We start from the raw sequence: 13,893 nt of genomic DNA, 5'->3' as shown, positions 1-13,893 counted from the left end.
AAAAAAAGTTCTTAAGGAATTACGTATAACTTCTCCTACCAGTATGCTTTAAGTAGTTCCAACCAAGTTCAGGGACAATCTAAAATATCTTGCTGTCCACAGGAAAAGGCAAAATGGTGCCCCTCATCTATAGATTTATCCAATCACATGGGCAGTTGAATCTTATTTTAAGCATTCCAGGTATGGAGGCTGATTTTAGGGACAAGTTACATATAAAATATGATCAATGGCTGGGTAGCATGACATGAATGTGTCCACCACAGATCTCATAGCATACAAAGCTATATTTGAAGATATTGATTCTTGCCCTACTGCCATTCCAACTCTGCCTGTCTGTTGCAGTCAATAAAGATTTGACCTGACTTTTGCCCAATGCCCGATCCCCTGTTCCAGATATTTCACCACTCTCATGGGCTACATACTGTGTCTGCCAGGGACACAGATTCCCAGCATGTTCTACTTCATGTACATTTAAAAAGAAGCCAATTGCAGCTTTGTAGACTAAGGCAGGATATTTCAGGTGCTTCCTGGTGTCATTTTATGAGATAACCATTGTTAAGTCCAGTCTTTGCTTGTGAAGGCTCAGAAAAAATAAAAGTTTATTCCCTCTAATCTTCCAGGGATTTCCCTATTTAGCAGTCGGCCATGTTTTTCTAACTCCTTGCAACTTCCTTGTCAATTGACTTTCTTTTAATCTACAAAGAGTTGTCAGTAAATGAAGTTCTTACAGACCCTGCAAGATATCCTGCCTCGTCACAGACCTACTTATCTACCAACTTGCTCTCCTTCCTTCAGTGAACTGGCATCCCTCTGTTCCATTTCCCTTTAGGGAGTCTTTCTTCTTGCTTGTGTTCCTTTGCCTGCCCATAGTTCTCATCTTGCTCCTTCCATGGCTCTCACACTTTTTGAAGTCTTCAACTTGTGTCTTTAGCTCCATCCTTTTATCTGTGCCTTATAAGAAGGTATGTCCACATGAAATGCTTTTGGCCTTCAGGGAAGATATCAAATCAGTGTGTGCACTGTAAAAAAAAAGCCACCAAAAATTAATATCTGGTGTGTTAGGGGTATGTGAGGTAGGAATAGGGGAGGAATATATTTGGTCCATTTTCACCCATCTGGAATCCTGGAGAGCCCCTGTCAGACAATGTAGACAATACTGAGTTAGATGGAACAACTGGGTGGTAGCGAACTAACTGTAACTCATAGTAGAAACATTGAAATTAATGGACCTGTGTTCATCATCACCTGTAATTTCAAAGGGATTATTCTGGCTATTGGATACAACTCACAGGCTGACTCTTTATAAGGCACCTTGCTATTTTCCTATGTTTTCTATGGAAGGGCTACAGCTCAGTGATAGAGCATTTCATTCTTGCTGTACTCAAAATTCTTCCTCTTCTATTCCTTAGCTTCCTTATGTGAAAGAGTTAATGTTTGTGGAGCCTTCAGGTATCCCATAGTACCTTCACACAATGTATTTCACTCTTGCTACCGTGCATTGTCTTCAACATTAAGTTCCAGATTAAAGTTAGAACAGATTTTTATTAACAAGCAAACACCCATATATGCACATCTATCAACTGAACTTAACCTTCCTTAACTGGACAAGGCAACTTAAGGCTTCCTCATAAGATTATATTCATCCTAAAGATACAGTAACACACATAATCACAGGGTGTGTGTGCAAAGGGGACTGAAGTACAGGAGAGAAGAGGAGGCATGGAAATGTGAATTGTCTATGTGCAAGGGAGAGCTGGAAAAAAAGGAGAAAGCAGGTAAAATAAGTTGAAGGTGAGAGCAAAGTGTGTGCAAAGGAGGCTGTAGAATAGAAGAAGAGAAGGGACAGAAATGGGCATGATCTGTATGCGACGGAGAGTGGGGTTGGGAAAGCAGGCTGAAGGTGAAAATGTGAAAAAGGGGTTGCAAAAAGCAGGTAGTATGAGGCATGAAATGGGGGCATGGAAGGGTCTGCAGAATAGGAGGTGATGCTGGTTTCATAACTGTGTGGAAGGTGAAAATGGGTGAAAAGCAGGGCTGCAAAGGAGCAGGAAGTGGCTTCAGAAGTAGGTTTGGAAAGGTGAAAAAGTAAACTTAGTTGCATGGGTCAGGAAAGAGAAGCTCTGATTGACGTGGGGGAAATCAAGGGGGGTTGTCAAGATGAGCAAGCAGGGGTGCACACACACCCTAGTAAAGATAGATATGGAAAATTAAACTGATGTTCTCATCAGTGTGTGTGGGAGACATATTCCTATAGAGATGATAATTTTACCAGCCCATTGCAAGGTAGGCATCTTCTTTTATATCGGGGGTAAAACATCAGTGATATAATTGAAATCCAATTTATGTGATCTTTCCTCTGATCATTTAGAATCAGATGAATTTATATTCCTCAGGAACTACCCTACAGGCACAAAAATGCAGTCACTAGGCAAGGCTGATCTCATGTGTTGATTCATTACACTCTCTGCAGGGTGCTTAGTTTTTGAAAGCTACCTGGAATTACTGCTGGCAATAGAACACTAAACTAAGATAAGCTTTCCATTTTTTAAATAAAAGGAAGCAGAAGAAGAGGAAGAGGAGGAGGAAAAGGAGGCAAGGTGGGGCCACACATAAAGGGATAATAAAAATACTGATTACAACTAATATTAGATACCCTGCTTTGATTAAATTATCAGACACCAAACTGTAAATATCACTGATGTTTCAAATAGGACTTAGCTATGTGGAAGGATCTGTTGGGTTGTGTATGTGTTATTTATGATTTCTTGTTACTTTCGTTTATATCCTTGCCAGTCTTCACTGATGCGAGTGAAGGTGTGATGCAATTATGAATGGCACAGGTGGGGTTGCCAAGCAGGTAACCCATCCAAGTACTGAGCAGACCCAGATCTAATGGAAGTTCTGATGATCTCATCTAATGCACACACAACACATTTTTGGCCACTTCACCCCCAAAAGGAAATTGTACAGTTCAAAAAGGGCAACCAACGTGGTCAAGGGGATAGAGCGACTCTCCTATGAAGAAAGGTTTCATGATAGAAGTGTGTACAAATATGCAAAGCATGGAGAAAGTGGATACAGAATAGTTTCCCTCCTTCTCTCATAAGACTGGAACTTGTGGACGTCCAACGATGCTGAGTTTTGGAGAATTCAGGACAGATAAAAGGAAATACTTCTTCACATGGTGCACAGTTGGAACTCACTCCTGCAGGAGGCAATGATGGCCACCGACTTGGATGGCTTTAAAAGAGTATTGGATAGATTCATGGAGGAGAAGGCTATTGATGGCTACTAACCATGATGGTTATACTCTGCCTCCATAGCTGGAGGCAGTAATGCTTCTGAATTCCCACTGCTCTTGTGCTTGGGTCCTGCTTGTGGGTTTTCCACAGGCATTGGGGTGGCCACTGTGAGAACAGAATGCTAGACTAGATGGTCACTTGGCCTGATCCAGCAGGCTCTTTTATATTCTGAGTCTATGTATGTGAAGCTGCTTAACATGAAGGTTCCCTTTTGCAGACCTTCTGTCAAGACATTGTGGGAAGGTTCCACTCCCCCCCCCCATATTTAGACTGAATGCAGCTGCATTAATAAGGCAAGGGTTGACCAGCTATTGAAACTTGCCCTGTTTTTCACTGCGTCTAACACCTGCTTTGTGCCAGTATGGGTGGGGAAAGAGAGAGATGCGAAATAGCACACCACTTTCCCTTTAATATTGAAGAACATTAACATCATGCCAAAGATGTAAAATTGGAATTGTGGGATGTTTTGCACCTCGCAGCACTAATTTCCAAACTAACCTCTATGATTTCATCCAGTTGAGGTAGGCTTGACAGGAAACTCCAGTAATTGAGTTCTCTTGGACATTCTGACCATCGGCACTAATTTGCAAAGCAGATTAGACAGAGGAATACATTTTCCACCTTGACCTTTATCACATTACTTTCTTGTGGGGGAATAAGGAGGTGTATTGAGGGGGATGTGGCCTTTGGTGCACCTAATTTGTAGCAATGTGGTGTCTCTGCAGTTCCTGCTCCCCCCTCCCCACCAATGTTAACCGAGTAAGGTTCATTTTGATTCTCTTAATAAGAGATTATGTTCAATTTGGCGTAAGGGAGCTGTCATAAAACATGTTATCTTTTATTACCCTGGTGGAAGATATTTTTCTAGTGAATCATAAACGGCACACTTAAGGAAAACTTTAATTTGCACCTTTATGCAGGAAAGTTGTATGTGTGGTTTAATGTCACATTCTCAAATCCAGACCCACAGATTTCATATTGAACTGAAGGCATATTGAGGTGTATTTTTCTTTCTTTCTAAATAAAATAAAATAAAATCTACCTGAGCTCATAGAGCTGAATTGCAGTGCTTTGAGGATTATTTCCACACATAGCGGCAGCTGATCAGAATTCTTTGCAGATTATAGGAGACAAATCACCTGCCTAAATGGTATGGAGAGCAGCCAATATCCAGGCATTGCTGATCTCAGTGATAAACGCACATTATTTGCAATGTTAGACTTGGGGGGGGGGGGGGCAAAGGGAGAGAGAGAAAAACTCATTATGGAGTAAAGCTGTATCTGGGTCAAATATTGAATTTGCTCCAAAGGACACCAGTTTGAAAAGTATATTTGAGGAGGATTTACAAACTATCCCACCTTGTCTGGTGCTTAAACAGTGGCTGTCATGACCAAAGTTCAAAGTGTTCTACAAATGTGTCCTCATCTGAAGACCCTATATGTGTGGAGCTCCCACAGGTGAAGACTTCGTAGCATTAGACTAATGGCCCATCTAGTCTAGCATCCTCTTCCCTGCAGCAGCCAACCAGATGCCTCTAGGGAGACCCAAGAACAGAAGTTGAAAGCAATCACCCTTCTCCTCTATACAGCAAGTGGGCCTGTGCAATGGATTTGGCAAAAGCCTGAATCCCAAACTGAACTAGGCCAGTTTGGGAAGGATGCAGACTTTGGACAAGTTGGGTAAAGAAAGCCTTGGATCACCCCAAGTCAGATTGGGCATCCAAGAGCAATCTGGGGGTGGTGCCAGGGCTGGGCTGGAAGAAGGTGCTTTGGCTACTAGGGAACACATAAATGGAGCAGGGTTGAACCCTCCACTGACAAGCTGGTGAGCAGAGGATCAAATGCTGGGGTTTACTGTGCCAGCATGTTGCCCATCAGAAATGTACTGGAGAAACAGGTCCCAAGAGGATTCACCCTTTTGCTCTCTGCTGTGTGGTCAGGGGAGGGGAGAGACACAGTATCTCCTTCTGCCATTCCTTCCCAATGTTATGCTTAATTCGGGTTTAAGAAACCCTAATTAATCGTTACTCCCTGCCCCACCCCAATTGATTCAGGGCCAAATTCAAGCCAGGTCAGGAGTGATCTGGGCTCTGGAATAGGTTCAGGTGACAAACAGTGAACATAAATGATTTGAGAATAACTAGGCAAGAATGAGCCTGAGACCTGCATAAAAAACATGCTTTCTGAGTGAAAAATGGTCCCTCCCCACATATACTTCTATAGGTGCTTCCACACACCTGGATCTTCTCCTCCCCATTGAAATCAATGAGGTGCACTAGAGTTTGGCTCCAGAGCCTCTGCATGCTTGCACAAAATAGCTGGGATTATTTTAAGCATCCTTTATGGGGCATGATGTACAAGCAAGTGAATCAAGTGAATTGGCGGTAGGCAGGCAAATGTACTCAGAAGGACAATTTTTCTCTTTCCCATTCTATCCAATTCTTACATCCAAATTACGCTTCTCCTGCAGACAGTAAATGGACACCGGTTTTCATCATAGCAGAAATACCACATTGCTTTGATTAAATGGTAGAACTTCCTTTGAAGCATCATAATTGGAAAATGGGGAATTAAAAAGAGAGTTACAATAATGTTATTGTGAGGTTTTGTTTGTGACAAACCATAATTCACGCTCTGAAAGCGCAGCTGGTCTTGTGTTTCCTCTTTGCCCTGCAAACACAATGGGCCCTTTAGAGTAAATGTTAATATTATGATAATCTGAATAGCTGCATTCCTTCAATTCCAATTCCTAATTTGTCAGGGTTATAACACTTGTTTGCATTGGCTGCTCTATATGATTATTTTATTTCAGGTAAATTGAATAGGTACTAATAGCAGGTGGATTTGGGGGGGTGGGGAGTGATGGATGATCCCGTTGTTTTAAATAAACATCAGCTGTTATTTCCTGCAAGTATACATTATCTTGCATATTTGCATATTTGCATAGTTTATGTGAAAGAAGAACAGCAACAAGTCTAATCATGAGATGTGAGATAGCCAACATTGTGCCATTCAGATGTTGTGGAGTGTAAGTCCCATTGCGTGACCAGGTGGCAACAGCCCAAGCCCCCAGGGATCATAAGAAAGGCATAAAGACTCTGACAATGTTGTATGGAATTAAAATTAGGCCACAACTTTATTAAACTTCCAAATGTAGGAAAACCTTGGTTTAGGCCTTGGGCGTGTATCCCTCCCAGCCCCCCAGCCGGCGGGAACAGGGGCTCATCAGGGTAAATGGGATATGGGAGTGCTCTGCAGTGTAGCAGGCAGCCAATCCCATATCCCCACATGCAGGGTAGTTCACTGACGACTTTCAGTGTATGGCCAGTGACCCCATATATATAACCTCTTCAAAGGGGGGATCCTGGAATTGCTACTGCAAGGGGGGCGAGTCACCACTTCATGCCCCCCCGGGGAAGAAAAAACTAAAGGATTCCACCCAAGGCCATAACCATCAAAGTTGTGATGAATTGCAATGAGGAAGACAAAATCTGCCAATGGAAGAAAATTTATTCCCAGTCCTTCAACAGCAACCAGTCAAAGACCGTAGCAGCGCCCACTAAACAGGAAGAAAAAGTTAACTTGCAAACAATTGGCCAAAATTGGGGAGTAAGTCCCTCCTCTTGAGGAGACCTCTGGGTGAAGACAACTGATAGGAGTCAGCTTCATTTAAGGAGTGGTTTCAGCAGCTCCAACCCAGTACTAGGCTGGAAGAATTGCTGGAGCAATGCATTTGTACCAGCACTGTGTTTTGATGAGTTTGGCCGCTTGATTATTGTGAATCTGATAATGGACTCCCCTGGGGCTGTCTCTTGTCTATACCCTTGTCTGCCCAGTGATCAACTTGAACATAACCTCAGACTGCCCTGATCTTGCCTCTTGCATGATCTCTTGTTATGGAGCTGGCCTTGGCCTTGGATACTACTACTGTTTTTGCTAATTGTTGATTTTGCTGCATCAGATGCAGAGCAGGTAGGTATGGTGTGGGGGAAATGCCCTCAAGGGCCAAACTTTAACGCCTGCTGGGCCTGATTAAGTCCATGGGCTGAAGGTACCCCACCAGTGTTTTCAATAATAACTCACATATTGTAGTATGCATGAGGTTCTGTCCGAGAAGCCAATTTACTTCCTTTGCAATGATTAATTATTTTTTTCCTCTGCTCTGTCTTTCACAGTCTGTTCCGAATATTGGGAGTTTAGGGCTATTCATCTTTCCTTGGCTGAAACAAATTTCTTTTGCTTTTAAAGCCTCAGAAATGTCATGAAACCACAGCATTCTTAGAGATTGCATAGCTTCACCCACAGAGAAAACTCTCTAGATTTCAGCTTGGTGTTTGGTGTGGTGGGGGCAAGGGAAAGAATGACGGATTGCTTGGTTTAGGGGGGAGTTTTAATTCTCATTGTTGGTGATATTCATAGATGGACTAGATGAAAGACTTCTTAATATTCAGTAAGGGCAATAATACAGTTGTGTGGAGGTGGACAAGATTATTATTAACACTGTAGGTGGTTTCCCCCCTCCTTGCTGCTGTAAATGGTTTCAGAGATATGACAGCTGTGATTGATTTCTGAAAGGAACTTTTTGAAATGCTTTTCAAATATTTTTTCCACACCCTTTCATTTCTACCTCTTGCATTTGGAAATTTTGAATATAGTGGATTATCTGGTCCCTATAGGTTCTGCTTATTGGGACTGACTGTATCTGAATCATTAATGCATATTCCTATAGAATCAGGATAGTACAATCAGCTATGTTGGGTCACTTGCTATACCTCTCAGGTATTCATTAAGCTATTGGTGTACCAGAACATCAGATTCCGTCTGTGAGCAGCCTAGGTCATTTTGGAGAGCAGGCTTTCAAAATGTTCTTGAAGTGAACATTTTCCCTACCAAATTCTTTTTGGGGGGAAGGCCTGAAATTCTATCATGCCGCCCAATTAACTTTTCTGTGTCAGTATAGGGATTCTCCACAACCCCAACTGAAAGACAAATAGGCCCTGAAGCAGCAGCTAAAGAAGATCTTATTCCCAAAGTCAAAGAGATTTAGCCATACTGTATTACATTGATGAGGGGTAATTAAGCCAATTCAGAGTGAGGACAATATTTATTGAATGGGCTTTATTCTTACTCAGGATTGACTTATTTTTGCCACCAGTGATGTCATCACATAATCAAACCTGATTGGATCTGTAACAATGTCTCTTGTTTCATGGAAAAGTGCCCACTTTAAACAGAGCCTAGGCAAAGCTAAAAAGAGGTATAATGATCTTAATGGGTGGGCATTAAATCATTGCTCCTATGGTGTCTCATTTATCAACTGTAGCTAGATGTTGGGAGAATTGATATAATTACAGCAGGGAACCCCTTCATTATCCCATAAATTTGCACTTTAGTCATTTAGCCTGCTGCAAAATGACTAAGGCTTGCAAAATTTGTGGTCTGCCAAAGAGAATGAAGTAAAAAAAGGGGTGAATTACACCATTTCTCTTTGATTTTTTCTCTACAAAAGTTCTGACTCTGGCAATTTTGGAGTCTCTGTGGCTGCATTTGAATGGTTGGAAAGCTACTCTGTGGAGTGTGCAGTACACCTATAGTGCTATCTATGCTACCTCCGTGTAAGTTAAACAAAATTAATGGATGGCTATAAGTTATGGTGGGTTAAGGATGCCAGAATTGGTCAGTTTTGGTTTCTCATTCTTCCCAGTCTTAAACATTTCACTACATTTCGATATCAGTTTGCACTTTTGTGTGTGTGTGTTTTTAAATATTGGGGGTGAGGGAAATCTCTTGAAAATTCACCAGCATTTTACCGTTGATTTCTCCTACTATATGCAATTTGTATTCAGGTTTCTATAATATACACATAATATACACTCCCCACTATACATCTTCATTTGTTTTTATTAATATCTCCACACTTCACTCAAATATATGCATTTTTGTACAGAGTACTTGGCTAGAGAACCGCATTACCAAAATTCTGTGGAGTGCAAATTTCAAAAGGTGGCAGTGTTTCGGCATGTGCAAATAGAATAATAGAATTTTGGAACTGTAGAGTTGAAGATACCATCTAGTCCAACCCCCCTGCAATGCCTAAATCTTTTGCCCAATGTGGGACTCAAACTCACAACCCTGAGATTAGCACTGAATACAGCCAGATATTATATGGAATACCAGCAGCCCTAAACTCCCAATATTTGGAACAGACCATGAAAGACAGAGAACAGAGGGAGAAAATAATTAATCGTTGCAAAGGAAGTAAATTGGCTTCGGGGACAGAACCTCATGCATAGTACAATATGTGAGTTATTATTGAAAACACTGGTGGGGTACCTCCAGCCCATGGACTTAATCAGGTCCAGCAGGTGTTAAAATGTGGCCCTTGAGGTCGTTTCCCCCATGCTATACTTACCTGCTCTGCATCTGATGCCATATAGGGCATTCCAAGACATGGCTCATTGTCATAAGCAGCATTTGCAGGCACCTGTCCCTTTGCAAACTGCTCATTTTCTTGATTTTAAACCATGTGGGGCAAAGGATGTAGGGCTTGCAGACACCAACAATCAGTTGCTCGGCAGGACATCATTGATATCATCCCACCCTTCACCATAAAGTCCCAGGGCTGGTTACAACAATTAAAGCACAATGTCAAAAGCAGCTTAAAGCAACTTGCAATCATGGAAAGAAGGTGGGTCCTCACATTCTACATCTCAGGTGGCAAAAGCCAGGGTAAGAGGTACATCTTCAGCATCTGCCAAAAGCTGTATAATGAAGATGCCAGAAACATATCCTCCAACATCCTGCTGATCAAAATCAGGACATTCATTTTTTGGTCACGAGCTCTCATGGGAGCCAGCCGATTCATGCCAGAATATGAAGCCCAAACCTGAGTGTCTTTTGGTCCGGCACTCTGGCATGAACCAGCTGGAGTGCGGGACCAAAAAATGGGACATTCAGAGATCCCATCAGAAGTTGGGATGGCTTCTGTAATTCCAGGATGTCTCACTTAAAATGGCAAGGTTGAGGGGTATGCAGACACACCTCTGTGGGCGGGGAGTTCTACAGCTTAGGAGCTGCCACAGAGAATTTCCTCCCCTGGGTCATCCCACCCAGCTATGAGGGCAGTGGAACAACCAATAGGGTCCCCTCCACTAGTCCTAATACCCGAGGGGCCTGTAGGGATGGAGGTGGTCTTTCAGGAATTTGGGGCCTGAGTCGTTTATGGCTTTAAACACTAACATGAGCGCTTTGAGTTGGGCCCTTAAATGAACTGGCAATGGCAACCAATGTAGGGCTGCTTCTACAACTTCTAATAAACATGTGTTGTTTGTATATCACTAGGGTTGCAAGGTCTGGAGCATCCCAGACCCTGAGATTTCAGGGCTCAAACCTGAGACCTGGGGCAGCCCCCAGTGATGACATAAAGGGCAGACCCTGGTGATAGCATTAAACATAAAACATTCAGATGACATATCATCAGCTGCTTTTTACAATAATCAAGCCTCAAAGTGATGACAAAAGCAATTCTGTTTAAAACAGGGGTAGTTAAAATAATGACAATGAAAAGACATGAACACTTGCCCAGCAACCAGGATCCTTCGGGGGAAGTCCTGTGTTTTCACTGTGCTTTCAGTGTTTATTGTGTATGCAGCTTAAGACCTTTATGGCTGCCCCTGGACTTTTCACTTCTCAGGGAAATGGGGAGCGTCTAGCAATGCAATCAAAGTCTCCAGTCCTATGCACACTTACTAGGAAGCAATGGCATAGTGCTATTTACTTCTGAGTAAGCATGAGTAAAATTGCACTATAAGTCTTGCTAGATTTGTAACGGATCTGTTGGAGGAGATAAAAACCACCTTAATTGGAATATTCAGCGTTTTCTGAGCACTTTCTTGCTTTGTGGTGTGTGCGATGGCTATAGGAGTTTGGACTGCAGAAAGAATGTATAATTGGGTGCTAGAATTTGATAGTCACTCATCTCTGAGGATGCTACATCATGTCAGCTCGTCTTTTGATTATTGGACGTGGTAGGACTCTACAGGAGCTCATCATTGCCACTCAATAATTGTCACCAGCTTCTCTCCAAAGAACAAGTTGCTCAGTCTCTCTCTCCTCTTCCCCACCCTGTGTGTGTCATATGCAACTTTTCATCAGCATTCTCTCTGTATTTCCCTCTTGCATTCCTCTTACCAACATGTGGTCCCCTCTCCTGTCCAACTCCATCTCTGTTGCTTTTGAAGAGCAGTCAACTATCACCATTCTTAGCTGACTGGTCCCCTCATGCCTTACTGATGCTGAAAAAGCACATTGTCGGCAAATATGGATAAAGCTGCGATGGATCCACATTACCTTTTGGAATAATAAAGGGAAGAGTTTCGTTATCCCATCCCATAAGATTTTCACCCACTACAAAGCTATATAAGAATAATAGGCAAACAAGCAAATGATGAAAGCTCAGGTTGTTGTTTGAGTGAATGGAGTAGAGCATCTACACAGCTGATAATTAGTTGCTGTGGGTGCAATTAAAATGGCATTTGGATGAAGCAGGAGACAGTTTCAGAACTCAGATTGGTACTTAACTAAATTCTACTCAGAATAAACCCACTGAAATAAAAAAAAATCTAGCTTACTCATGTTTGTTCATTTCAATAGGTCTGCTGTCAGGGAAGCTTAGTTGAATACCAGACTCAGCTCCTAAACAGGAAGCACACACAGTTCCCAGTGGTTCACATACACATATGCTCAGTGGATATAGCGCAGTGCTCTGTGTCTCCGAAAAGCAGAGGGAAAGAAGTGAATTAGGTAACTTTATAATGATTCTTTCTGTGGCCACACTCACTCCATAGATTTAAAGCAACAGCTGTAGCTTCTCCCAAAGAATTCTGGGATCTGTAGTTGGTCAAGGGTGCTGAGAGTTGTTAGGAAACCCTTATTCCTCTCCCAGAGCTACAATTCCCAGAGTTCCCTGTGAAGACGGATTGATTGTTAAAGCACTCTTTCCCAGCCTTTTCCCAAATGTATTCAGTTGGAAATTTGTTCTAAAGTGGAGTCATTTGTCTCTCTTTTCCAAAGGCTAAATGTCTTCCTGTCCTTTTAAAATCTTTCTCCTATATCACTGTTGTGAATCGCAGAATAATAGCTTTTGAGAATGCATGAGTGAAGTAGCTCATGACTTTAAAAGAAGATGACCACCACCTGCTCCTTCCCATCTGCATTCCCCATCAGCGATGTGGCCCTTGAGGTTTCCCAGCAGATGGGCCCATGTAAGACAGCCACACAAATCAAGGAAATGTCACCTTTAATAAGTTTTAATACCATTTCCATACAGTTAATCTCCGTTCCTGGTAGAGCTTGAAATAGAGTAGGTCACTTGAAATACACTGGGCGTGGCTATGCCCCTCTCCTTGTGTGGAGGTAGGATTGAAATAAGAGGAAGCAAAGGGACAAGAGACTTCTCTTCAAAAGACACAATTAAAGAGAATGAGTGAACTGGAACAGTTATGGCAGGAGGCAGAACAACTCCGGAATTAAAACAGAGTTGCTAGGAACATACTGTTCTTATTTTCCACCATTTTACATGCTTTTCAGACAAAAATAAGAGTTGTCATGCTTGCTAGTCCAAGAAAAGGTACCTTGTACTGATGCCCTCCAAATGCTTTGGATTATAGCTGATCAGAGTCTCTCAGAGTTGTAGTCCAAAACATCTGGAAGGTACAAGGTTGGAGAAGGCTGGAAGAGATGTTTTGGGCTATGGCTCCCATCAGCCCCAGCTAGGGTGACCAATAGTCAAGGATGGCAAGCACCAGGCTGGGATGCTTCAACATATCTGAAAGTTACTAGCTGGTGAAGACTGGCATAGATAGTTAGGTAAAATTCTCAGCACATATATTTGTCAGGGTTTCCTGGCTTTTGTAATAAGCCAATTGCCTTCTTTCTATTAAGAGAAAAACATCCTGCAGATCAGTTTTACCTAAGGGTGCCTCTGATGCCTTAATGGATATTTCTAAAATGAGATCAATGCATTGCACACTGGGTAATGTATTATTCTTTTTTCATCTCTGCAGACAATGGAGAATCCGAAATATGAGCTCATCATAGAAGCAAAAGACATGGGGGGCATGGATGTTGGGTTAACTGGCACTGCCACAGCAACCATTGTCGTTGATGACAAAAATGACCATGCACCGGAATTCACCAGGAAAGAGGTAAACATTTACTTTAAGATGCAAAACAGTTGAGCATTGCTTGTTCAATCACGCCAGTTCCTGGAAAATCAGGAGAAGAGAGTGTTCTTGCGCTTGCATCCTGCTTGTGGGTTTCCTACAGGCATCTGGTTGGCCACTGTGAGAACAGGATGTTGGAGTGGATGGGCCATTGGCCTGATCCAGCAGGGCTCTTCTCAACCTGATCTTGGATCTAATAGAAGTTGATGGGCACCCTCTGTGCTTCAGACCTGTGCGGAGGTTTCTGCAGGGAGGTTGTGGATGGTTTCACCATGGCACACAGCAAATGCTTTTAAAATATGCTTGGGAAGGTTATGTTTGTTTAAAAGTGTGTCAATTCAACGTTGAGTATTTCCAAGAGCAGGCCTT

General features: G+C 42.4%; 1 protein-coding gene across 2 annotated transcripts in view; it reads left to right on the top strand.

The window, feature by feature from the left end:
- CDH13 (cadherin 13) overlaps positions 1-13,893 on the top strand; it is a 665,580-nt gene that overhangs the window by 548,718 nt on the left and 102,969 nt on the right. For both annotated transcript variants that reach the window (XM_083626042.1, XM_083626043.1), the window contains exon 8: positions 13,366-13,506. In XM_083626042.1, coding sequence (XP_083482168.1) covers positions 13,366-13,506 — 141 coding nt within the window. The remainder of the gene's footprint in view (positions 1-13,365; positions 13,507-13,893) is intronic.

Source organism: Podarcis filfolensis (genome assembly GCF_964270895.1).
Source record: "Podarcis filfolensis genome assembly, chromosome: 8".
Classification (NCBI taxonomy): Eukaryota; Metazoa; Chordata; class Lepidosauria; order Squamata; family Lacertidae; genus Podarcis; species Podarcis filfolensis.
Note: the sequence above shows the minus strand (reverse complement) of the source record. Positions and strands in the feature narration are given on the sequence as shown.